Source organism: Hemiscyllium ocellatum, chromosome 32 (genome assembly GCF_020745735.1).
Source record: "Hemiscyllium ocellatum isolate sHemOce1 chromosome 32, sHemOce1.pat.X.cur, whole genome shotgun sequence".
Taxonomy (NCBI): domain Eukaryota; kingdom Metazoa; phylum Chordata; class Chondrichthyes; order Orectolobiformes; family Hemiscylliidae; genus Hemiscyllium; species Hemiscyllium ocellatum.
In genome coordinates this window covers 48,553,499-48,581,414 of record NC_083432.1, presented here as the reverse complement: position 1 = coordinate 48,581,414, position 27,916 = coordinate 48,553,499, and the positions used below count along the sequence as shown (strand labels likewise).

The window sequence follows — 27,916 nt, the reverse complement described above, 5'->3', positions numbered from 1 at the left end:
AAGAAGAGTTTATGTTTTGGGTCTGATATGACTTTTCTTTGGAATTGAACTGGGCTGGAAAAGTGATGGTTTTTATGCTGTTGAGAAATGGAGAAAAGGAGCAAGTGGAACAGAAGGGCTCTGTGAGCCTGCCGCAATATTCAGCAAGACCAAGGCTAATGTGATCTGGTTCACCTGCCTATTCCACTTACCCTAATGCAAATGATGTGAAGCTTCAGCAAGACATGGGCTCAACCTACCCTTCCTTATTGGCTCAGGAATTAACACACTTGGATTTAGGCATTTTCCAATGCAAGCAACAAGATGAACATCCTTCCCAAAAGTCAAATGTTTGCATTGTCCAGCTTCTCTTTACATTGAATATGCAACACAAAAAGAAGCCCAACCAGTCCCAAGGCAGTGTTTACGATCTATATCAGCTTCCTGCCAATCTCTCTTAATCCCATTTTAGCAGCCTATCCTTAAATTGATTTACCTACTCTAGACAATGCGTAATGTTTGGCTATTCCACTACCAGAGCATCATAAACCCAATCCTGTCTCTCTGACATACACGCACCTTCTGTCAGGACCACACTGAACATTAAATTGCTTTAGATAAAGTAACCAAGAACATTTATATCAAATAAGCAAGGGCAACAGGACAAAGATGGCATTAGTATGATCAGTCAAAAATAAATTTGAAACCAATCTTAGGGAGCACTTTTCTCCTGAAAGCATGAGGTATGTTGCATTTTTTAGCCCAGTAGGGCGGTTATGTTGGAACTGCATAAAACATTGGTTAGGCCACAGATAGCATACAGTTGTGGAATCCACCTTATAGAAGGGATGTGATTGTATTGCACATGGTGCAGAGGAGGTTTACCAGGATGTTGCCTGGGCTGGAGGGTTTTAGATATGGAGAGAGATTGGACAGACTGTGGTTGTTTTCTTTCGAGCAGAGGAGGCTGAGGGGGTACATTATTGAGTTGTATAAAATTATGAGGGGCAGACAGGAAGTAACTTTTCCTATTGGTGCAGAGATCAATGATTGGGGGCACAGATTTAAGAAAAGGAGCAGATTTAGAGGGGATTAGATTACTTAAAGTGTGGAAACAGGCCCTTCAGCCCAACAAGTCCACATTGACCCTCTGAAGAGCAACCCACCCAGACCCATTCCCCTACACCTAACACTATGGGCAATTTAGCTTGGCCAATTTGCCTAACCTGCACACGGGGAGAATGTGCAAACTCCACACACACAGTTGTCTGAGGCGGGAATTGAACCCGGGTCTCTGGCGTTGTGAGGCAGCAGTGCTAACCACTGTGCCCGGGCTGTGGGATGTGATGAAGAGATTTTTCACTCAGAGGGTGGTGGGAATCTGGAACTCATTGCCAGTAAGGATGGTAGGGGCAGAAATCCTCAGAACATTGAAGAAGTATTTAGGTGTACAATTGTAACGCCAAGGCATGCAAAGCTATAGGTCAAGTACTGGAAAAAAGATTAGAGTAGTTAGGTGGTTAGATTTGACTACCACAGACTCAATGGGCTGAAGGATCTTTTCTTGTGCACGAGACCTCTCCGACTCAATGTTTGAAATACTGTTCTTTACTGGGTAGGAGACAGAAAGTGAGGACTGCAGATGCTGGGGATCAGAGCTGAAAAATGTGTTGCTGGAAAAGTGCAGCAGGTCAGGCAGCATCCAAGGAGCAGGAGAATCGACGTTTTGGGCATAATGTCGATTCTCCTGCTCCTTGGATGCTGCCTGACCTGCTGCACTTTTCCAGCAACACATTTTTCAGCTGGGTAGGAGGCAGCTGCATCAGGGATGTTCTAAATACAGCTGGATGGGAATACAGGAGAGCCATGTGGCTACTCCACAGTGCTCACATGCCCTTCCTAGAAGGTGTAGATAGGACACAGATCTGGCTTCATCTGTGGGGAGGCTAAGAGTTAATTTGTAGGTCAAAGACCCTACATTAGAACTGAACTGCACCATGTTTTAGCATTTTATTTCAAATTTCCAGGATCTGCAATATTTTGCTTTTGTAAAAGTCTCAATATTTAGATGAACAAATCACCTATTGTATTGAGAGATTATTTCTTTTAAAAAAACGTTGCAGAAATGGTTGTTAATGATAAATCTTTCACTGTAATCTGTTTAAAGCCAAAGGCCAGAATTATTCTGCTGATATCAGCCCTGTGAAAGCAGAATGTGTTTTAACAGAGATCTTAGCCCTAGGATCATGCTTAAGTTGAAACATTTGCAGGTCTGCCAATAGACCGTGGTAACTCGCTTGCATTATTTTTCTTTGAGCAGTGCCTGTATTCTTGATCAGATTTCCAGGAACATTGCCAGCCTTGGTGATAGTAAAGTGCGTAGTAACGAATGGAAATAAAGCAGAAAAGCACAGTGAGCTACCTCTGGGTTGAAGAAGGAGCACAGAATAGGTAAGATTTTTATTGCTGATAGTCATCCAATGACTGTCCCTGACTACCAAGTGCACCTTTATAGCTCTGATGTGAAGACAGAATTGGTCTTCACAAGCATCTTTTGGGTGAGGTGTTAAACTCAGGCACTGATCTGCTATCTTAAGAAGACATAAAAGACAGAGCAGGGCATTCTCCCTGATCTCCTAGATAATATTTATTCCTCAATCAACATCTGTTTAAAAAAAAAGGATGATCTGGCCATTATCACTTTGCTGCTTACAGGAGTTTTCTGTTGGCAAATTGGCTGCTACTTTTCCTAAATTACAACAACAACTACATTTCAAAGATGCTTTGGAATGCCCTGAAGTTGGGAAGGGGCTATACAATTCAGAATTTCCTTCATTTCTCTGTGTTGCCCACCATCGTTGAATAACCTGCCATTCCCATTACTCAGTTTTTGAAGAGTGTTCAGTTGGGTGAGTATCTGACAGCCGTTGAACATAAGGAATAGCAGTAGGTGTACAACCCTCAGATCTGCCCTGCCATTCAGCACTAATGTTACTCAACTCCACTTCTCTGCTGTCTTCCATTTCCTTTGATTCTTTGAAAGATCAAAAATCTATTATTTATCCCTGTTTAAATGTGTTATGCAATGACGTTATCAAATCACGGAATTCTGAAGATTCACAATTCTCTGGATGAAGGAATATCTCAGTTCTCAATTATCAACTCCTATGCTTAAGCTATGCCCCTTGTAAATTCCTCAGACAGGGCAAACAATCTTCCAGTGCTTGCTGCCCAGCTACTTTAGAAATTTGTATATTTCAAAAAGATCACTTCTCTTCTAAACTGTTGCAGCTTTGATTTGAATTTTATTTAAGCTTTGTTGTGACATGTACTCAAGTACAGAAGTACAGGAGTACGGTGAAAAGTGTACAATGTTGCCACAAACAGCATTATCTTAGTTACAAACATATCTAGGTACAAAACCTGGACTGTACAAATAGTAACATATAGTTAATAGTAAAGCATTACTGTTGTTCTTATTCAGCACTTCATTATAAGTTACACCTCTCATCCAGGAACCAATCTAGTGAACCTTTGCTGTACTGCTTACAGTGCAAGCCTATCCTTTCTTAGATATGATTTGGAGATGCCGGTGTTGGACTGGGATGTACAAAGTTAAAAATCACACAACACCAGGTTATAATCCAACAGGTTTAATTGGAAGCACACTAGCTTTCGGAGCGACGCTCCTTCATCAAGTGATTGTCACCTGATGAAGGAGCGTCGCTCCGAAAGCTAGTGTGCTTCCAATTAAACCTGTTGGACTATAACCTGGTGTTGTGTGATTTTTAACTTTCTTAGATATGATGACCAATAGAACATGGAACATTTCAGAGCAGTACAGACCCTTCTGCCCTCAATGTTGCGCCAACCTGTGGAACCAATCTGAAGCCCATCTATCCTACACTATTCCATTTTCATCCATATGTTTATCCAATGACCATTTAAATGTCCTTAAAGTTGGCGAGTGCGTTCCATGCCCCTACTCCTCTCTGAGTAAAGAAACTACCTCTGACATCTGTCCTATGTCTATCAATCCTCAATTTAAAGCTATGTCCCCTCATGCTAGCCATCACATCTGAGGAAACGGGCTCTGACTGTCCATCCTATCTAATCCTCTGATTGTCTGATTTTTCTCAATTAAGTCACCTCTCAAACTCCTTCTCTCTAATGAAAACAGCCTCAAGTCCATCAGCTTTTCCTCATAAGACCTTCCCTCCATACCAGGCAACATCCTAGTAAATCTCCTCTGAGCCCTTTCCAAAGCTTCCACATCCTTCCTATAATGCGGTGACCAGAACTGTACGCAATACTCCAAGTGCGGCTGCACCAGAGTTTTGTACAGCTGAAGCATGACCTTGTGGTCCGAAACTCAATCCCTCTACCAATAAAAGCTAATACACTGTATGCCTTCTTAACAACCCTATCAACCCGGTGTGGCAACTTCCAGGGATCTATGTGCATGGACACCAAGATCTCTCTGCTCACCTACACTACAAAGAATCTTACCATTAGCCCAGTACTCTTTATTCCTTTGCTCCTTCCAAAATGAATCACCTCACACTTTTCCACATTAAACTCCATTTGCCACCTCTCAGCCCAACTCTGCAGCTTATCTATGTGCCTCTGTAACCTGCAACATTCTTCAGCACTACCCACAACTCTACTGACCTTAGTGTCATCTGTAAATTTACTAACCCATCCTTCTACGCCCTGATATAAAAATGACACGCAGCAGATGCCCAAAACAGATCCTTGCAGTATACCACTAGCAACTGAATTCCAGGATGAACATTTCCCATCAATCACCACCCTCTGTCTTACTATTCGCAATACTCCGAATGTGTTCTCACTAAAGCCCTGTAGAATTATAAAGACTTCCTCATTCTTATACTTCCACTCCCAGACCCCAACAAAAATTAGTTGCTTCAGGATAGGTGGGGAGAACAGTTCTTTTTTAAACCTTTCCAAATTAAAATGCTATTGTTCCTACAAAGCTTTTGCATAACATTAGATGCTGATCATTCATCACCTCAAATATGTTTTGCCATTCAGTGAAATCCAAGTCTTAACAACAGCTACTACTTTAGTCCCTTACTTTGAATACCCTTACTAAAAGAAACCTAAATTTTGAAATTTTTATTTGTCCCAGTGTTAGCAACCTTTTTAAAAACTTATGAACACTATTGAACTTGCTGATTCATCTAGTCAATCCCCACATAATTGTGAAACCTTGCAATATCACAATATATATCTCTCCATCTCACCCAAAACCACAGGATTTTCTAGGAGGAGTGAGAAACCGGATTAAAAGCTCAACTTTTGTAGGGGATCGTTCCAGATTTCTCCCAGCCATCCTTTCTGTGTTTATGGACTACCTTTCAGTTTGTGATGTTGCCCCCTTGTATACAGACACCTGTCAGAGGAAATGCCACCTGGTCATTATGCAATTTATATTTTGTTAGCAACCCCTTTCCTGAGGTGAACTAAAAATCATGTGAGAAACATAAACGTACCTGACGTGAATCCTATCTCTCGCATTGCTCTGGTAATCCTGCTTTGTGTAGTGCTCAGCTAATTTCAGAGCCCACCCCAGTGATTGTATATTCTTTGAATTTGTAAAGTATGGTTAGTTCGTTTATAGCTAGCTTGAACCCTGTCACCTCTGTGATTCAGTGTCCTAATTGCTGTGATAAACAGTAATATATTCTTTAACCTAAACTAGCCAGACAAGATCAGGGTTGGTGCACAGGATAGAAGCTATTTACTTAGATATAAAGCCTGCCTGTACAGCCCAATTGCTTATGGCTCAGGTTACACAGGTCTAATGAAAGGAGAGTTGTTTTCTGGTGTTGTAAAGTAATTACATTTTGTTAAAGCTAAGCTGTTTGGTGTTTGTAGTTTGTTCCATGTTTCAGCTGCAGCTGTGGCTAATATAGGAATGCCCCGGCAACTGGGAACAATGCTGGAAAACAATTCAGTGCATAAAAAGGGAATGTGTGTCAGTGATTTCCAAGGTTGTTTGAGAGCACTTTGGAATAAATAAGGATCCACTCTTAAGGTTTCAACAACAACTTGCACTTATATCACAAAATTCATGTAGTGAAATGTCCCAAAGAACTTCTTAGAAGCATCATCAACCAAAGTTTTATATCAAGTGGCACAAAGATTTCGGGGGATAGGTGACCAAAGGTTTGCTTAAAGAAGCAACTTCAGGAATGTGAAGGGGGGAGAAGGTTTTCACGAGGAAATCCAGAGCTTGGGGCCCAGTTTTGCAAAGATGCTTTACCTTAAAAGTGCCATATGACTGCAAGTTGTTGAAATGGTGAGGAACACCACAGTAGCCAACTTAAATGTAATGGTACCAACTCTGGGTAGACATATTGCTGGAAATGTCATTATATAACTCCTGCCTGACAATTTTCCATCCTCACAGTGCACAGTCTTCAAACATCAATTGAAAAGTAGGTGGATTCTTCGTTGCTCGAATTGGATCATTCAATTAAACAGCTTTATTCACCTCACCAACGTGTAGTTTTTGATTTAGTGAGCTAGAGCAGTGACAAACTTCTACGCTTTTACCACTGTGGGGAGAAACTATTTCAAAGATGTATTCCACTATGGATCTCTCTGCAGAGTGTTTAACAATAAAAACAATCTAAATAAAGTTTCAAATAATTCTTTCTTAGCTCAGGATAACTACAAAAGGACTTTTCCCATGCTTCCAACAGCAAAAACCTTCACCACCTTAGATGCAAAGGTGTTTACTGGCATCAAAGCTGGATGAAAGCTGCAGCTTTCTAACTACATTCGGGTGACACAGATGTTTGTTAATGCATCCACTGTTTCCATGGTTCCAAATGTGTATCAACGCGGACAACATGAGGTAGTGACTTTCCTTGAGTGGAAATTGTAATGGATTAATTGCTAATTTATAGGCATAACAGAAGAAGTCATTACTGACTATAATAAAAATCTAGTGAAACTAGAACCTTATGTATGTTTATAATGTCATGAGGGGCATGAATAGGGTGAATAGCCAAGGATTTTTGTAAAGGTGGGGGAGACCAAAACTAGAGGATATACATTTGAGGTGAGAGGGGAAAGATTTGAAAAAGATTGAAGGAATAACTTTTTCATGTAAGGATGGTGTGTTTATATGGAATAAGCTGCCAAAGGAAGTAATGGAGTTGGATACAAATACAATATTTACAAGGCACCTGGATGGGTGTATGAATAGGAAAGGTTTAGATGTTCCTATAGACAACTGAGAGTTAGCTGTCTAAATGACCATATCATGGTTTTTTGTGATTGGTTGAATGGTAAAGATGAGCCAGGGTATTATGAAAAACTCTCTGCTGCTCTTCAAAGTAATACTTCAAAAATTATACAGGCACTAGTCAGATCACAGCTGGAATATTGTGATCAGATTTGATCCCCTTATCTAAGGATACTGAAATTGGAAGCAGTCAAAAGAAAGTTAGCTAGGTGGATTCTGGGTATGGACAGATTTTCATATTATGAGACGAGATTGGTTAGGTTGGAGTTTAGAAGAATAAGAGTAAACCTTATTAACCCATATAAGATTCTTAACAAACTTGAAAATGTGTTGCTGGAAAAGCGCAACAGGTCAGGCAGCATCCAAGGAACAGGAGATTTGACGTTTCGGGCATAGGTCCTTCTTCAGGAATGAGGAAAGTGTGTCCAGCAGGCTAAGATAAAAGGTAGGGAGGAGGGACTTGGGCGAGGGGCATTGGAGATGCGATAGGTGGAAGGAGGTCAAGGTGAGGGTGATAGGCCGGAGTGGGGTGGGGGCGGAGAGGTCAGGAAGAAGATTGCAGGTTAGGAAGGCGATGCTGAGTTCGAGGGATTTGACTGAGACAAGGTGGGGGATGGGGAAATGAGGAAACTGGAGAAATCTGAGTTCATGTGGTTGGAGGGTTCCTAGGCGGAAGATGAGGCGCTCTTCCTCCAACCCTCGTGTTGTTATGGTCTGGCGATGGAGGAGTCCAAGGACCTGCATGTCCTTGGTGGAGAGGGAGGGGGAGTTGAAGTGTTGAGCCACGAGGTGGTTGGGTTGGTTGGTCCGGGTATCCCAGAGATGTTCTCTGAAACGTTCCGCAAGTAGGCGGCCTGTCTCCCCAATATAGAGGAGGCCACATCGGGGGCAGAGGATGCAGTAAATGATGTGTGTGGAGGTGCAGGTGAATTTGTGGCAGATATGGAAGGATCCCTTGGGGCCTTAGAGAGAAGTATGGGAGGAGGTGTGGGCGCAAGTTTTGCATTTTTTGCGGTTGCAGGGGAAGGTGCTGGGAGTGGAGGTTGGGTTGGTGGGGGGTGTGGATCTGACAAGGGAGTCACGAAGGGAGTGATCTTTTCGGAACGCTGATAGGGGAGGGGAGGAAAATATATCCCTGGTGGTGGGGTCCGTTTGGAGGTGGCGGAAATGACGGCAGATGATACGCTGTATATGGAGGTTGGTGGGGTGGTAGGTGAGAACCAGTGGGGTTCTGTCCTGGTGGCAGTTGGAGGGGCGGGGCTCAAGGGCGGAGGAGCGGGAAGTGGAGGAGATGCGGTGGAGGGCATCGTCAATCACGTCTGGGGGGAAATTGCGGTCTTTGAAGAAGGAGGCCATCTGGGTTGTACGGTATTGGAACTGGTCCTCCTGGGAGCAGATGCGGCGGAGATGAAGGAATTGGGAATATGGGATGGCGTTTTTACAGGGGGCAGGGTGGGAGGAGGTGTAGTCTAGGTAGCTGTGGGAGTCAGTCGGTTTATAGTAAATGTCCGTGTTGATTCGGTCGTCCGAGATAGAAATGGAAAGGTCTAGGAAGGGGAGGGAGGAGTCTGAGACGGTCCAGGTGAATTTGAGGTCGGGGTGGAAGGTGTTGGTAAAGTTGATGAACTGTTCAACCTCCTCGTGGTCAGTCGAAGGAGGGTGTCAGTGGAAGGGTACTGGTTGGTACGGCGGGAAAGGAAGAAGCGGAGGCTTTGAGTTCTCCGTGATGGGGGATGGAGGTGTACAGGGACGGGATGTCCATGGTGAAGATAAGGCGTTGGGGACCGGGGAAGCGAAAATCATGGAGGAGGTGGAGGGCGTGGGTGGTGTCCCGAACGTCGGTGGGGAGTTCTTGGACTAAGGGGGACAGGACGGTGTCGAGGTATGCAGAGATGAGTTCGGTGGGGCAGGAGCAGGCTGAGACAATGGGTCGGCCGGGGCAGTCAGGTTTGTGGATTTTGGGCAGGAGGTAGAAACGGGCGGTGCGGGGTTGTGGGACTGTGAGGTTGGAGGCGGTGGATGGGAGATCCCCTGAGGTGATGAGGTTATGGATGGTCTGGGAGATGATAGTTTGGTGGTGGGAGGTGGGGTCATGGTCACGGGGGCAATAGGAGGAGGTGTCCACGACCTGGCATTTAGCCTCAGCGGTATGAACAGCCTCAGCCTCTTAACAAACTTGACAGAGAAGATGCAGGAAGGTTGTTTCCTCTTGTGGAAGAGTCCAAGACTAGAGAGCATCATTTCAGAATAACAGGTCACAAATTTAGGACAGTTTATGGATGGGGTGAATAGCCAAGGTCTTTTCTCTGGGGTGGGGGAGTCCAAAACTAGGGGCCATAGTTTAAAGTGAGAGGGGAAAGATTTAAAAGGGACCTAGCAGGCAACTTTTTCACGCAGAGGGTGGTGCGTATATGGAATGAGCTGCCAGAGGAAGTGGTGGAGGCTGGTACAATTACAGCATTTAAACACATCTGGATGGGTATATGAATAGGAAAGGTTTAGAGGGATATGTGCCAAATGCTAGCGAATGGGGCTAGATTAGTTTAGGATATCTGGTCAGCATGGACAAGTCAGACTGGATGGTCTGTTTCTGTGCTGTATGCCTCTAATTGGAAATACTTGGTATAGATTCTGACCCAATTTAGCAAAAACCTCTGAACAGTTCTCCTGAAACTTCTGAATAGAGTGAGGAATCCTAGAATTGGGATCCGTCACCATTTTTAAGACTCCTGGCTTGGCAAAAGTTCAGGCCATTTCCTCCACTCTAATCCCAGAGTTCTGATGCTACTTCCTGTGCCTCAGTCACTTCTCTGGTCATCCTCATCTCAGCTTCACCATGGAAACGTGAGTATGGAATATGTAGTCTTCATCTGCACCAAACCTTACAGTCCCAAAGGCAAGGAGAGCAGCCATACCTCCCTACTCATTGAAAGCAGAAAGAATGCTTTATTTATGTAACAGGCTGAAATTGTTTTCCTTAGAACAAGGAAGTTTAAATGGAAATTTGGTGTGTTCAAAATCATGAACGATTTTGATTCAATAAATAAAGCGAAACAGTTTCCACATGTAGAAGGGTTGGTAAGTAGAGGACACAAATTTAAGGAAAAGCTAATAGAGATGAGATGACAATAATGGTTTGTGACACAATTATAATCCGGATGGTACTGCCTGAGAGGATGATGGAAGCAGGTTCAATAATAATTTTCAAAGAGATGTTTGAATAAATACTGCAAGAGGGAGAATTTGTTTGGCTATGAGCAAAGGAAAGTGGAATATGACGAACTGAATAACTCTTTCAAAGCATTGGCATAGGAATAATAGGCTGAATGTTTTATTATTCTCTGATTTGGTGATTTTCAATTTCATATCGTCTTCAATTACCTCATGATTATTTGTTACTTTATAGCAAATTAAGTATTTTTGAAGTGTAGTCACTGTTGAGTGAAGGAAAATGTGACTGTCAGTTTGACAGAAGAAGCCCCCCAAACAGATGATGTCCAAATCTTTTGCTTTAGATGTCAATTGAGTGACAGTTAATGACCAGGACGGCAGTCTTCAAATGCTCTTTGAATACTGCCACAAGATCTTTAAAATCCATCTGAGAGAGCATATGATGCCTTAACATGTCACCTTCAAGCAAAGGCATCTCCACCAATCCAGCACTTGCTGAAGTATCAGTCTGACTGTATACATAGGTCTTTAGACTGGCACTTGAACCCATGACCGTTGAAGAGAGAGTGCTGCCAATTGAGCCATTCCTGAAACATTTTGTTTGCTGACATGGTAAATAGGTGCATTGATCTTTAGTTTCCTCCCTGTGCTATATATGTACATGTGGAAACGAATTGAATTCCACATTTGAATCCATTCTGTTCCTTTGTTTTCTTCTTTTACTGCTTTCACTGGCATGTTGTTGTTGAGCACCAATCCCTTAGCCCTCCTCAACTGTTTATCAGGAACATTGGAATGCCTGTTTACTCACCTCAGTAATGTGTCTGATGCTCCTGTGTACGGCTGCAAGAGACTCGCATACAGTTAATAATGTGAAATCTGTTTTATCTGTTTAGATCACATCCTGTCTGGATTTAGAACAGACAGAATTAATCTCAAACTTCCTGCCGGGGGGGAATAAAATCGAAACACAGCAAATACACAAACCAATTCAGTGTGTAGCTAAACCCAAGCTAGGAGCTGTATCTCAAGCTCATTTTAAATAAGACGCTAGTCCTACCCGTAATGCTGATACATTTTGACCCCGAAAGATGATTTTTGTTTTCTTTTCTCCTAAATTACAGCACAGAAACATAAGGTTCTGACTTCTGTTGAAATACAGATTCATGATTACCACAGCTACGCCAGCAACTACCAACCACATTTCAACAGGGTCATTAACGAGCTAAAAAACTTTACAGGAGAGAGAGAGAGGGATGCTGAGCAGTGAGGATACTTTGCAAGAGAAATGCCCAAATGCACAGTCATTGAAGGTAGTTGTTAGGATGGAAGCTGCTTGTGATGAAGCCAGAGATTAAGTGGAACAAGTAAATGGTCTGAAGAGTGTCATCAAGTTAGGGTGAGCATGGGCCAGATCCTGACCTGATCCGAATGCCAATTGGCCCCACTTTCCTTTTAGCTGTCATTGGATAGTGACCATTAATTTTCCAGAAACTAGCCCAGGAATTTTAAAATAACTCTGGCAACCCACCTGGGACCAAATAATTATATAAGTGCAGTACATGGTGCTAGGAACATAGGAAAAGGAGGGTCATCTTTTCAACCCTTTTTTTCCATTCAGATCTGTATCTTTACTCCATCCACTTGCCATGGTTCTCTCATACCTTGAATGCCCTATGTGTTACCTCTCCATTCTATATGCTGTGCATTGCAGCTGGTTGTTCTGTAACATCCCTGTGAGATAAGTATGTGACTGCATATGCATGCACCTTAAAGGGAACTTTGCTTGTTCACAACCACTTGCCATGCAGCTGAAAGGAACATCAACCCTCAGCCAAAACAATATCTGCTAGTCTCAGTTTCTAAATTTTCAAGTAATCTCACCTTCGTGGGGAGAGTTTAAGATTTCCCTGACCTTTAACGTTAAGAATTGCATCCTGACATCACCTCTGAAAGTCCTAGCTATAATTTCAAGGTTATTTCTCCCTTATTCCCCAACAGAGAAAATGATTTATACTAAGAGCAGTTCATTCCTAGCTGGTTTTGTAAGGCTTGTGTCTCTCGGTGTCAACTCCTGAACATGTATAGTCTGAGTTAAGTGGAACATCTCACTCCATAATAAGATATTAAAGCTGGGCTTACACTGAAAGAGACAAAAACAGAAATGGTTGGGAAAGCTCAGCAGGTCTGGCAGCATCTGTGAAGAGAAAGCAGGGTTAACATTTCAGGTCCAGTAATCCTTCTTTAGCACTGGACCTGAAACATTAATTAAGCTTTCTCTCCACAGATACTGCCAGAGCTGCTGAGTTCTTCCAGCCATTTCTGTTGTGTTTCTGATTTCCAGCATCTGCAATTCTTTGTTTATTTTCCTACACTGTGAGACTGTCTGTCATGCTTTAAACTGTGCTGTTAAATAATAGATCTGAACTGTTGACCAGCCTTGAATGCTGTCTGTTGATTATTTTAGTGTTGTAATATCTCCTTTGTTTTAATACAGTTGGGTTAAAGCCCAATACTGTGATGTCTATAATCAGCTTCTTCCTACTCACATTTCCTAAATCTGCTAACTCGGGTTGAGTATGTAGAGACTGAAAGCTGGAGCGGCTGCTGGATGCTTGTATTAATGAATAGGTTCCCAGTTAGAGACAGTGGCACTAACAAGTAAAGCACTGTCTAGAAATCTTCTGGGATTTTTCTTACAAAACAAGTTTCCAGTAAAAGTGTCAGTATTTCTGTCTGTTAGATGAGTGAAAATGAAAATTAAAACCACAACACAGAGAAGTGGAAAGGCCACTGGAGCAGTATCTGGTGTTGTAAGCAGTAAGCTTGCAAGCTCAGCACGACCTGTGCTGATTAAGCCAAACCTGGGAGCCTGCAGTTATCCTCTGAACCAGACTTCCCTGGTCTCATCTTTCCCTTATCTCTGTAATCTCCTCCAGTCCTAGATCTCTGTATCCTCCAATTCTAACCTCTTACAAATCCCGAAAATTAATCTCATGACTTCGGACAGACATGTCTCCACCTGCTAAGAGACTAAATGTTAGTAATTTCTTGTGGAAATCTCCCGATGCACTCCATCCTCTCTTCTTCTTTAATTGCTCCTCAAACCCAAAATATTTGACTTAACCTTTAGCAATCTTTTCTAATACCTTATTAAGTGCCATGAGTATTCATAGAAAATAACCACAGAGGCTATTGGAATTTTTACCCTTATTCCTAGCAGACTAGAAAGTTAAGGGCAAGACGTTATATTGCAGCTATACAAAATCCACACCTTAGGACATATGTATTGATCTTGGAGGAAAAGCAATATCAGTTTATAAGATGGATACCTTGAATTGAGGATTAAATTACAAGGCCAGATTACACAAAATAGGGTTGCATTTCTTGGAATTTAGTAGATTAAGGGGTACTTTGAAATTGTCATGATTTTACGGTTGATTGCTGGGATGGCTAGAGATACTCTTTTCTCAGTGGTTGGGATTGCCTGATCCTAAGACTCAGCTGTTTCACAAATTTTTAGAAATACCTGTACACTACAAAGAATGGTGGAACTTTGAAATTCTTCCACAAACAGTGGTCGATACTAATTGAATTGGTAATATTAAATTTGAGATTGATAGATATCTGGCATTAAGGAATATGGAGAAAAGGCAAGATACGCAATTAGATCAGAGGTAAACCCACAGCTGCCAATTATTTGGGGTTGAATGGTGGCTCAGTGGTTAGCACTGTTGCCTCACAACGCCAGGGGCCTGGGTTCAATTCCACCTCTTAGCAACTGTCTATGTGGAATTTGCACATTCTCCCCATGTCTCTGGGTATTCTGATTTCCTTCCACAATCCAAAGATGTGCAGAGTAGGTGGATTGGCCATGCTGAATTCCCCATAGTGTTCAGGGATGTGCAGACTAGATAGATTGGCTATGGGAAATGCAGGGTTACATTAATTAAATAATAGATCTGAACTGTTGACCAGCCTTGAATGCTGTCTGTTGATTATTTTACAGTGTTGTAATATCTCCTTTGTTTTAATACAGTTGGGTTAAAGCCCAATAATGTGATGTCTATAATCAGCTACTTCCTACTCACATTTCCTAAATCTGCTAACTCGGGTTGAGTATGTAGAGACTGAAAGCTGGAGCGGCTGCTGGATGCTTATATTAATGAATAGGTTCCCAGTTAGAGACAGTGGCACGAACAAGTAAAGCAGAGATAGGGTAGGGGTGGGTCTGGTTGGGCTGCTCTTGGAAGGGTCAGTATGAATATGACAGGCTGAATGGCCTGCCTCCACACAATAGAGTTTCTATGATAAGCCGTAGTCTCAGAGATTGGCCAAACAGGTTAAACGGGCATAAGGACCTCCTTCTCTTCCGATAAATGTTACAGATATACAAGAAACACAGAGAGGAGAATAATCGAAAGGATTTACGTAGAATTTTCTTGCTGTGATTGAGGAAGGTTTGGTTCCATTGTGTATCAGTGCCTTTGGTGTCCCTGCTCTCATTGCTATAAAAAGGCACTGTAAAACATCATTAATTCCTTCACTGCCTGATACTTCCTGATAATCCACTGATGCTGCAGGCAAAAGTAATGTTCCTTTGATTATAGATCTTACTTTCACTTCAAACTCCTTTTGACTAATGTGATTGCTGCAGGAGACACATACATTGGGGCTGGCGACATGTGTGTACATACGAACATGGGAAATAGGAACAGAAGGGGGCCATTCAGCCCTTCAGCCTCTAAGATATTTGCTGATCTCTGTCAAGTCTCAATTCCTCCTGCATGCCAGCTCTTCATAGCTCTCAATGCTTGACCTTTCAAAACACTAACTACCTCTCTTTTAAATATTTTCAGTGATGTTGCCTCCGCAACTCTCTGGAATAGACTACCAAGTCCATCTTACTGTTTCTCACGTGTGTAGGGAACTGTCATTGGTAACTCCCGACATTAGTAACCACACTTTCAGCTAGACTAATAAAAGGTTGGCTATATTTAGGTCTGTTTGAGATATACTGGTGGGTATGTTTACTCCCGTGGTCAAGTACCTCACTGACTTTCCTGTCTGAACTTACAAGTGGAAAATAGCCATTTAAGGTATTATAAGAGAGCATACCACACTGGTACAGATGAACCCAGTGAGGGTCTTCAAAGGAGGAGCAGAAAAATAGGGGGAATATATTTACCAGTTAGGGGAGGTACTGGAGTTTCCAATGCTTCAAGTCTCATATCTCAAAAATGCTGAGTATTATGACTTGGGTGAGTGTTGGTATTCTGACTAGATAGTATCCATCAGCAAGTTAATATTTAGAAAAGTGAAACTGAAGGGGACATTAAATCTTTTGCTTAAACCTACATTATGTGCATGGACTATGAAACTATATACTTAATCCAATTTCCCTGAGGCATCAACATAACTTATGTTTAATACTCAGGATACTCCTCCTACGTCTGTTTCCTGACACTAATTCATTTTTATTGTTTGATCTATACTGCACAGTGAAAACAAGTTTCAGGCAGATGTGCTCCACCTACTGACAGACAAGTTTGAAGAAATAATCAGTAGAATTTGTCAGTTGTGTTTGCTGCTGATGCTGAACTGAGTAAAAGAATCCTGGATAGGGAGGATTTTAATCTTTACAGTTAATCAAGTACTTTCTGCAATGTCATCACTGTTGTAATGTAGAAATCATGGCAGTCAATTTACACACAGCAAGGTCTAACAAACGGCAGTGTGATAATGACTAGTTCAGGTTGCAAGTTTGCTTGCTGAGCTGGTAGATTTGTTGTCAGATATTTCATCACCATGCTCAGTAACATCATCAATGAGCCTCTGATATAGCACCAGTGTTCTATCCTGCTTGCTATTTATCTGTCTTGATGTACTGTGGTGGGTGATATCATTTCCAGCTCTTTTTCTGAGAGGTTGCTAAGTGGGGTCCAAATCATTATGTTTGTTAACGGAGTTCCAGTTTGTATACCAGGCCTGTAGGAATTCCCGTTCAGCCTGTCCCAGGATAGACGTATTGTCCCAGTCAGACTGATGTTCCTCTTCGTCAGTGTGTATGGATACTAGTGATAGGTGGTCATGTCTTTTAGTGGCTAGTTGGTGCTCATGTATCCTGGTGGCTAGTTTCCTGCCTGTCTGTCCATTGTAATGTTTATTGCAGTCCTTGCAGGGTATTTTTGTGTATGACTTTTGTTCTGCTGGTTGTTGGTATGGGGTCCTTTGAATTCATCAGGAGTTGATTCAGTGTGGTGGTAGGTTTGTGGGCTACCATAATGCCTAGAGGCCAGAGTAGTCCAGTCGTCATCTCCGAGATGTCTGTAATGTATGGCAGGATGGCTAGAGTTTCTGAGCGAGAGTTCTTGTTTAGGTCTGTTGTGTAGGAATCGGCGGACTGTGCTTATTGGGTACCCATTGTACCTGAATACATTATATATGTGCTTTTCCTCACGTTCTCATAGTTCCTGGGTGCTGCACCATGTTATGGCTCGTTTAAATAATGTCCTGATGCAGCTCTGTTTGTGGGTGTTGGGATGATTGCTCCTTTAGTTGAGTGTGTGTGGATTTCCTGTAGCCTCAGGTCTGTAGCTCTCTATTGGCTTTTCATTCTACTATGACATCTAGGAAGTGGAGTCTGTTGTTGTTCCCTTCATCTTTGGTGAACTTTATACTGGTAAAGATGTTATGTGAATGTGGGTTTCTTCTAATTTGTTGCATTTCGTGATGACAAAGGTGTCATCCAAATTGCGGACCTAAAGTTTGGGTTGGATCATGGGGAGGGCTATTTGTTCTAATCTCTGCATTATTGTTTCTGCTCAGAGTCCTGATATTGGTAATCCTATGGGAATCCCATTGATTTGTTTGTGGATCTTATCGTTGAAGGTGAAGTGGGTTGTGAGGCACAAGTCTACTAGCTTGAGGATGCTGTCCTTGTTGATGGAGTTGGTGCTGTCTGGTGTTTGTGCCCTTGGTTTGTCTAGCAGTGAGGCCAGTGTTTCTTTGGCCAGGCTGATGTTAATTAATGTGAATAGGGCCATCACGTCGAAGGAAACCATGACCTCGTCATCCTCTACCTTGGTGTCTTTGATGATGTTCAGGAATTCCTGGGTTGAGTGGATGGAGTGGCTTGAGTCTTCAACTAGGTGCTTCAGTTTGCATCGCAGTGCCTTTGGTAGTCTGTATGTCAGTGTACCGGGAAGTGAGACTGTGGGCCTGGGGGAGGGGGAGGGGCCTTGTTTAGTACCTTTGGTAATCCGTAGAAATGGGATGTATTGGATCCTTCAGGTTACATTCTCTGCAGGTCTATCTTGTTAATTTCACCTGTCTTGTGAAGTTTGCTGAGTGTTGCTGTAATACGGTTTTCTAGCTGTGGAGTTGGGTCCATTGCTACCTGTTGGTAGGTGTCGGTATCTGTGAGTAGTGTGTTTGCTTTTTCAATGTATTGTGTTCTGTTCAAGATGACAGTCACACACCCTTTGTCTGCTGATAGGAATATAATATTTCTGTATTTCCTGAGTCATTCCAGAGCTTTCCTTTCCAGTGTTCCCTTCTTTCTTTCTGCTTAGTGTTGGTGCGACTGGCTATCTGATGGCCTGCTGGGTTTCTTCCATAAGTCCATTGTCTTTCTAATGACCAGTTAAATTTGTCAATCACAAAAAGCAAGCATCCAAGTTCAAGGCATAATAGAGAAAGCAAATTGGCTTTTATTGGAGTATAAAAGTCGGGAGGTTTTGCTAAAGCTACACAAAGCATGTGTCACCTGGAACGCCATTAACAGCTTTAGGCCCCTTATCTAAGGAAAGATATACTGGATGCAGTCCAATTATTTACTGAGCTAATATCAGGTATGGAGGGACTGTCTTTTGAGGAGAGTGTGAGTAGATTGAGCCTGTATTAAATGGAATGTAGAAGAGTGAGAGGCAACCTTATTGAAGCATGCAAGATTATAAGAGGATTTGACAGGGTTGATATGGAAAGATTATTTCGCCTTCTGGAAATGTCTGGGACCAGAGGGCTTAATTTCAGAATAAGGGGTCACACATTTAAATCAATGATAAGGAAGAATTTCTTCTTTCTGATGGTCGTGAATCTGTTGAATATTGGTGTCATTCTGCATCGCAAGCCAACTACCCAGACAAGTTTGTGGCTGGACTGGAGGTTTGATTTATAAGGAGAGGCAGGATAGGCTGGGACTGCTTACTCTGGTGCATTGGAGGCTGAGTGGTGACCTTATAGAGTTTTATAAAATCATGAGGGGCTTAGATAAGATGAATATCCAAAGTCTTTTCCCTAGGGAAGGGGAGTCCAAAACTGGAGAATATAGGTTTAACATGAGATGGGAAAGATGTAAAAGAGACCTGAGGGACAATAGGGCTGCTGCGCGTTTGGAATGGAGCTACCAGAAGAAGTGATAGAGACGGGTATACAACTGGAAACTTACTCGACTTGCCAGCAGATATGACCCTGATGTGGTCAATTAATGTCCACATAGAGCCTTAACTTGCCACTTCTCCAATTACCTGCTTCCTCCCAGGTGAGAGAAGTGACTGCTTTCCCACATTTGTCCTGTTTTTCTGTTACTCCACCTAACCCCTCTCCTCCTGATCCCCACCTTGAGAAGCACTCACCTCCTCATCGTTGGATCCCCTGAAATGCAGGCCTTGACTGATGGTCTTCAGGACATAGAAGCTATGATCAGCTAGCATCTTCTGGCACTGTCAAGGAAACTCACCGATCAGTTCTTACCAAGATGATTGGCTTGCAGTTCAGCAAGCTTTCTTACCATACAGGGTCAAGTTTAGAGTGGTGCTGGAAAAACACAGCAGGTCAAGCAGCATCCAAGGAGCAGGAAAATTGGCATTTCGGGCAAAAGCCCTTCATCAGGAATGATTCCAGTACCACTCTAATCTTGACTCAGATCTCCAGCATCTGCAGTCCTCACTTTACAGGGTGGTGAGTCAATTAACACTGAACACACCACCTCCACATTTAACCTAAAAACAAAAGAATTGTGGCAATTCTGCACATAGTGGAAAATGGCTGTTCAGCTGTCGGAGGCCTCCTTGAGGAATACCCTCAGGCTGAGCTAGCAATCTAAGATACAATGCCCTCCTGTTTAAATATCATACTGTTCAGACTTGGGCATGAGGGGTGATTTGTTGGTTGGTATATATAGGAATCAACAGCTTCAACAGAGCAATAGGGAAGACTGGCGAATTAAATTAAGCTGAAAAGCGATTTTCTTGTGCTTTGTGAACAGGGTTCAGATCCACCATGTGTACTGAAACCACTGTGTGTACTGAAGCAGTCTAACTAAGATTCAGCAGGTTCCTTTAATTTTAGTTGTGGAGCTGACTGTGTGAATCAGGATGTCTATCAGACAGATATGAGATCAGCTTCCCTGACGCCTAGCTACCAATATGCCCCAGTGTTGTTAAGTGCGTTATAGTTCACTTGAGCCAAATGGGAAATGATCTTATCAGGGTCTGTCTGCTATTCCAAATAAGGAAAGCACTTGCAGACAGTCTGAATGACACAATCCTCACATCAACAGATTCTGGGATACTGCATGTAGGATTTAAGTTAGTTCTGTGTAGATCATCATTCACAAGGGCAAGATGATTTGTTTTCTCTATTTGCAGTCACCTACACATTAGATTACCAGATGTTCTGGACTGTCCTGATATTTTTTCTGCTAACTTCCTCTCAAGTTGCACAAATGTCCCAGCTTTCACCTTATCTTAGACCACTTCCTGTACCCTTCCCCTTTTGTTAAAACTATTGTCACCAAACTCCCCCAAAAAGCTCTCTTGCACTGCACTGCACCTTGTAAATTGCGATGCTGTCCATTTCAAGTGCAAAGTGACTATAACACTCCCTCATTTGCAGTAATCCTTTTCACAGCATTCCAAGCCAGAAGGAAGTCAGGTCCTGGGTGAAAATGGTAGACTGATACTGGTGTCCATCAACCACAAGCCACATTTGAGCTAGTCAAACAGCACCTACTGGGAATTGGCAGAGAGCACCTCCTCTCTGGAATCAATCCATTGAATATAGTTCCAGTCAAACCAATCTCTTCTCACGGGATAGTCCTGCTGTCCTCTGTATCAGCCTGGTGAACCTCCACTGCACTCTGTCTGTGACAAATACAACCTTTCTTAAGAAGGGAGACCAAAACTGCGATACCTCAGGTGTGGTCACATCAAGTCCCTGACCAACTACACTAAGCAATCCCTTTTTTGGAACTCAGATCCCCTTATGGTGAAGGCCATTATACTATTTGCCTTCCTGCATCTGCCTGTCTATTTTCTTGATTGGTGTACAAGGACGCCATTTAAATAATACTGTTCTCTTTTTTACACTGAAATGTATAATTTCACATTTTGCTGCACCTGCCGTGTGTTTGCCCACTCACTCAACTATTCTAAATCATCTTGAAACCTCCTTGCATTCTCCTCAGAACTCACAATCCCATCCAGTTTAATGTCATCATCAAATGTGGAAATGTTGCATTTGGCTCCCTTGTTCAGGTTATCTATATATTATATATATTATATATGTGTGTGTGTATATATTATATATATATATATATATATATATATATATATATGAATAGCTAAGGTGTAAGTACCCCTTGCCACTCAGATACATTGTTTCCTGTCTGTCAATCAGTTCTTGATCCATGCCAAATTCCTTATGCTTTAATTAACCTCTCGTGAGGGACCATATCAAAAGCCTTCTGAAAATCTTACCATGTCCACTGGTTCTCCCATTTTTAATATTCTATTAGTTCAATTCTTAAAAAAGACTCCCGTAGATTTGTTAAGCATGATTTGCCTTTCATAAAACCTTGCTGGCATGGTCTAATCCTCTTAATGACACGGGGAACATATTCACCTCTACCTCGGCAGGGGAGGTCTGTTTCAAAATAGCTACGGTGCCTTTTGGATGAGATATAAAAGGTGAGGATCCACCTTACTACTTTGAAGAACATTGAGTTCCCTTTGGTGTCAAGGCTAACATTTAACCCTCAAACAACATTGTAAAAGAAAACAGACTGGGTACTATTACATTGCCGTTTGTGGGGACATGTCTGGCTGCTGTGTACCCCTGTGTTATGACAATGATGACACCTTTAAAGCATTTATTTGGCTGTTAAGATTTTGTGATGTCTTACACTGGTAAAATGCTATATATAAATGAAGTTTTTTTTTATTTTAGGGTTCTCCACACAACCATCTTTCTGTCCGACAGCCAGCTTCACCTCTTCCTGCAGACCCAGCTGCCTCCGGCACAGATTGAGTCTTGCGTTCAGGGCCGCACTCCATTCTCTGTCAACAAGGCTATCTTGGAAAATGCCATGTGCAGAAAGAGTGTTCTGCTCAGGGAGGACGCAGAGGCTGTGGGCTACGAGTGCGGAAGGTAATCAATGTCTTGCGAGTGCTGGGAGGTGGGAAAGGGGACCATTAATTTACACTACCTTGGCAGTAACCAAGAAAATTCACTCATTAACTGGCTGAAGCACCAGAGGGAAAATTGTAAGAGTTCTTTTACTTATCGAGCTGTCATAATCAGCAGTACCTTGCTTTATAGACGGTGAAAACAGATTCAATAGTAACTTTCAAGAATTGAATTGGACAAATACAATTTGCGGTTATGGGGAAAGAGAAGGGCAAGAAATTGGATCACTTTTTCAAAGAAGTAATAAAAACATGATGGGCCTAATGACCTCCTTCTATACTGTAAGACTGCTTGATCTAAGGAATGATTGCAAATGTATAGGACCACAAATCCACTGATATCATATCAGAAGTCAGTTTATATTCACCTCTCCGTGCCACTTACTTCTACAACTCCAATTAACCGGATGGGAATTCTGATTTGTATCCTTATCCAGATCAATTAATGACTGATCTGATTGTAACGTCAGTTCCCCTTTACCCTAAGTTTACCAAGAATCTATTCACTTCTGCCTTCAAAATATTCAAAGATTCTGCTTCCATCATCATTTCAGTCCTTTCACTACATCGCAGTCCTCCTGGGAAAAAAATATATTTTCATCTGTCTTAAACGAGAAGCCACCTATTTTTAAATCATGACCTCTACTTCTAGATTCTCCCACACGAGGAAGCATCCTTTCAACATTAACCCTGTCAGGAACCCTCAGGACTCACTATCTCTTGTGAGCTTCACTGATCCAAGTCTACCCTATCCCAACTTTCCTTTTAGTCTGGTAAACCTTCTCTCAACACCTTCCAACACACTTACATCCTTCCTTAAATAAAGAGAGCGGCACTGTGCAAAGTCCCACCACTGCCCATACAACTGAAATATAACCTCTCTAATTTTGTATTTAGTTACATTTGCAATAAATTATCATGTCTATTAACTTTCCACTTACTGTACTTACATGTGAATCATTTGTGATCCATCCCTCTGCAACTCAGAATGCTACGTATGTTCCTTTTTCGGTCTTGCTGCCAAAATGGACAATTCAGCATTTTTCCAGGTTATATAAAAGATTTACCAGATCTTTGCTCAGTCACTTTACCTATACTCTTTGGACCTCTTTATGCCCTCTTCACAACTTATTTTGTGACCTTTCCTTGTGTCATCAGCATATTTATCAACCCATACCTTCAGCTCCTTCATCCAGGTCATTTATATAAGTTATAAAAAATCCCTGTGGCATCACCATCCATCACATCTTGATAACTAAAATAATGACCATTTAAGGCTACTCCCTGCTTCCTGTTCATCAGCCAATCTTCCATCCATGTCAGTATGTTAACCCGTATACTATGTGCTTTTAATTTCCACCATAACCTTTGATGTTTCTCCTTATCAATATTTTCTGAAAATTGAAGTACATCCACCAATTCCCCTTTATCCAAGCGCATTATTTGTTCAGATCAACCCAATAAATTGACTAGATATGATTTCCTTTTCAGAAAGCTCTGTCTGATTACCTCGAACTTTTATAATGCCTTTAATAATAACTTGTAATATTTTCCTTATGACAGACATTAAACCAATTGGTCTACAATTACCAATTTTCTTTCTTCCTCCCTCTTTGAATAAGTTAGTTATTTTCCAATCTAGTGGAATTCCCCCCCCAAGACCTGGGGAATTTCGAAAAATTAAAACCAACACATCAACCATCTCAGTAGTCACTTCTTTTAACACCTTAGGATAAAATCTATGAGGAGCCAGGCATTTGTCAGCCATAGCACCAACAACTTGTTGGTATCATTGCCTTGATTATTGTACATTTCTTGAAGCCTCCCTGCTTTTCTTTTTGTAAAATACAGTCGTTTTTGAAATGTTATCGTGTTCTCTGTATTAAAGAATGCCACCTTATTTCCATTATTAATTCCCCAGAATCACTTCCTCTAAGTCCAATGTTCACATTGTTAACTCTTTTCCTTTTTAAATATCTGTCTATTTTTATATTTCTAGCAAGCTTTCCTGACTACAATTGTGGCCTCATTAACATTTTAGTCATTCCTTGTTATTTTTTATATTAAGACCAATCTTCTGACCTGATCTTTGTGTAACTTTATGTAATGATATGCTATTTCTTTAAAGTTTGATGCTATCTTGAACTTTTGTTAATCGCAGAGGAGGCTTTTCCCTTGGAAGTTTTCTTTCTGAGTTGGCATGTAAAGATTGAAAATGTCAATATTAGCCATAGCTCCTCCTTCTTGTTGCTGTTGGGAAATGCATGCAGTTTTGAGTCTGGTTGGGCTAGTGTGCAGTGTGCTGTAATTCAGCCATTGTCGGCAAACTAGTAGAATTCACGTGTCTCTGATGAACTGTACCTCACCCTAGGAAGAAAGATTTGCCTTCTTAGGCACTTTTCACAACCTCAGGACATCCAAACTCCTTTATAGCCAGGGTAGTACTTCTTTAGGATGCTAATGAATGTAGTAATGTCGGAAAAGCAGCAGCTGCCAATGAGCTTCCAGAAACAGCAACGTAATAAGAACCAAATCATTTGCTTTCACGTTTTGGTTGAAGGTTAAATAGTTTCTAAAAGACAAGAAATAACTCCCCTGCTCTTCTTCAAAATAGTGCCAAGGGATATTTTCCATCTATCGAAGAGAATAGGCAGGACCTCTGATTAACGTGAAAGAGTGCATCTCCGATATTGCAGCACCCCCTCAGAGCTTCACTGAAGAGTCAGCCTGAATAGGTCACAGTGTGGGATACAGCCTTCTGATTCAGATACCTGACCCGATTGAGACACACTGAGCTAAGTTGGTATCAGCTGATAAGCTTGGATAAAGGAGAGGGAAAACTGAAAAGAAAAATAAGTAGACACGTAGTTACTTAATAACAAATTAGGTGACAATGTGATTTTTGTTGTGATATGCTACACAGCACTGACACAGAATCATCGGTCCAGGTTTGAATCATATTTCTGTTAGTGTCAGGCCAGTAGAGAAAAAAAATAACAAATCAAGGACATGCTTATCTAAAAAAATGGAGGACAATCATCAACAAGTCAAAAAGTGTGGCGCTGGAAAAGCGCAGGTAGTCAGGCAGCATCTGAGGAGTAGGAGAATCCACGTTTTGAGCATAAGCTCTTGATCAGGAATGAGGTGGGGGAGGGCAAATCTGCAGTCCTCACTTTCTCCCAATCATCAACAAATGTACTGTCTTCTGTCATTTTAAATTTCCCTCCAGATTTAAAACAATATTCATTCCCAGGAGGTTGGTATCACTGGCCAGGTCAGCAGCTATTGTTTTGAGGAACTGACTTCAGAGGACAGTTTAGAGTTGATGTGGGACTCGAGTCCCATTCTGATTGGGTAATTATGGCAAATCCATTTGGTTTCGTATGGCATAAAAGTCAGCATTTAATCTTCCATATTTTTAAAACTATATTCAAATTTTTAATTAATGATTTGAACTCATATTTTCTTGATCAATAGTCCAGGGAGTCTGAATTGCTCATCCAGTAATATAGCCTTTGCACCACCATGTCCCATTCAGTGCACAGGCAAAGATTGTGACCAAGTGAGCAGGAGATGATTGTCTGCACCCTATCCTCTACATCATCCACAGGCTGACATAGGCAAGCAGCTGTTGGACTGAATTTCCTTCTCTACTGAAAGGAAACATCTTCCTCATTTGTGATAGGGAATTAAAGCAGCAGTTTACAGTTCTCCACAATGCAAACCAATGGTCCAGTGGGTACTGATTGATGAATTCTGACAGACTAGTTTTATAAACTGCTGGAATGTGATTCAATCTATCAGATTGCTCAGGAACTGACTCATATGTTTTCTGTTTGTGACCAGCTCACCCTCTCACATTCAGGCAAATGAGGTCGGAACCAGTGACGAGACCCCTGCATCTCAGGAAGAGCCAGCAGCCTCAGGCAGGATATGAGGACCAAGTTGGAATGATATACTCTGCGTTATTGTGAATCTGTCCACGTCCTTGGCATGCAATGATATCTCATCACTCAAATGATCTAAATTGAGATATTGACTGGATTGAACACAGTCTGATGTGGAGTTGTGACTGCAGTCTTTACTACAACAAAGTATTGGATTGTCGAATTGCGAAACCAACTTTGAATCAATTAACATTCACTGCTTATTTCAGTAACAGAGTAGCAAAGATAGAATGAACAACATGTTCCTGGAACATTCAAGAACGTGTTTTGATGCAGCATATTTGTGGGCTTCCTGTGATGGGTGTTGTTTGGAAGTAGAGTTTGTTTGATGCCTTTTAGTCCCATGAGATACGATTCATATTACTGCTAGACCCAACTATTCCAATTCGCTTTTTCCAATGAAGAGTCATAATGAACGCGCAACATTAACCACATCTCCTCTCCATAGATATGACCAGTCTTGCTGACTTTCTCCAGCACTTGCCCTTTTATTTTAAGTCTCCAGCATCCACAGTATTTGTTTTTTTTGTATTCCAATGGTGTCCTGGTGAGCCTCCCACCTTCCAAATGTCTGCTGTCTGAATCCTAACCCGTACAAAGCTCTTGCAGTGCTCTCTGACCGACACTGGCTCCTACTCTGGCAGCACTTTGACTTTAAACTTCTAATCCTGGTTTTCAAATCCCTCCTTGGCCTAACTCCTTCCAATCTCTGAAATCTGCTCCAGCCTCACAACTCTGCAAGATCTGTCTACCCCGGCCTCTTATCCAACCACCCATTTTCATCACCTTGTTCTTGGTAGTCGTGCTTAAACTGCTTGAGTCCCAAGCTCTGTAATTCCCTCCCTCAGCCTCTATCTCTACCTTTCACTCCTCTTTGAAAACACTCCATAAACTTACCTCTTTGGTCACCTGACCTTATAATTCCATATGTCTCTTGGCTGTCAAATTTGCCTGACGACCCTCCTATGACAGACCTTTGGGATGTTTTACAATGTTCAAGGTTTTATGCGAAAGCATGTGTGTTATTGTTGCATACAGCTGCTACATTGTGAATATTGATGGAGAAAACCTAAGTCCCTGTTGGATGGTTGAGTCACCTTTATGTGTGAGCAGCAGAGCAGTGGTTAGTCAATAAAATCATCTTCTGTGACCTTCAGCTTCAGTCAATGTTTCACCACTTGCTCACGAAGATTGATGGTACTTCAGTTTCATAGAACCCCTAGTGTGAAAGGAGGCCATTTGGCCTGTCACATCCTCACTCATCCTCCAAAGGGCATCCCACCCAGACACATACCTTTACCCTATCCCCATAACCCCACATTTACCATGGCCAATCCACCTAACCTTTGGACTGTGGCAGGAAATCAGAGCATGCGGAGGAAACCCATACAGAAACGGGGAGAACATGCAACCTCCACAAGGACAGTTGCCCAGGCTGGGTTCGAACTCAGGTCCCTGACGTTGTGAATTTTTGGGAAATATCAGTGGCAAGGTGGAGTTTCAAAACAAACATTGTACCCTCATCCTTACTTATGTCATTAAATCTCCATGACTGAAGGTTTATCAGGACATTAATGATGCCAGGAGATTCTCTTCCATGTAAGTCATGTTGAGGCTGTTTGTGGAAGTGGCTCTGCTCCTGCTTGCAAGAGCTCAGAGCTATTGGGACAAATTGTTGCTGAAAAATAAAAGGATATCAAAGAATGACCTGTTTTACACTGAGATGCAGACACTGCAGCTACAAATCAAGACATCGTGTGAACAATTAAAATGTTATTCTCAAAGGGCTTCACAATCAGCAAAGAGGGGCCACTATTGTAACAAAGAAAACCAGAGGCAGAATCCCACACACGGGAAAGTGATCACCTGTTTTAGTGACAATAGGTGAGGGATAAATGTTAGCCTGGAACACTCTGTTTTCGATGGGACCTTGATTTAAAGTATTACCTGAAAGAGAACCTCTCTGACAGTGCAGTGCTGGTACTGGGGACAGCGGCCTGCATTTTGAGCTCACGTCCCAGGGATGGAGCTAGAATCCACCAGCTTCTGAGGCAGTAATGCCCTGAGCCCCA

At 42.0% G+C, this 27,916-nt stretch overlaps 1 protein-coding gene across 3 annotated transcripts in view; it reads left to right on the top strand.

Moving 5' to 3' along the window:
* Positions 1-26,994, top strand: part of LOC132830911 (sorting nexin-11-like) — a 126,260-nt gene extending 99,266 nt beyond the window's left edge. For all 3 annotated transcript variants that reach the window (XM_060848854.1, XM_060848856.1, XM_060848855.1), the window contains 2 exons: positions 21,659-21,859; positions 25,744-26,994. In XM_060848854.1, coding sequence (XP_060704837.1) covers positions 21,659-21,859; positions 25,744-25,834 — 292 coding nt within the window. In that variant the 3' untranslated portion in view covers positions 25,835-26,994. The remainder of the gene's footprint in view (positions 1-21,658; positions 21,860-25,743) is intronic.
* Positions 26,995-27,916: the final 922 nt, after the last annotated feature.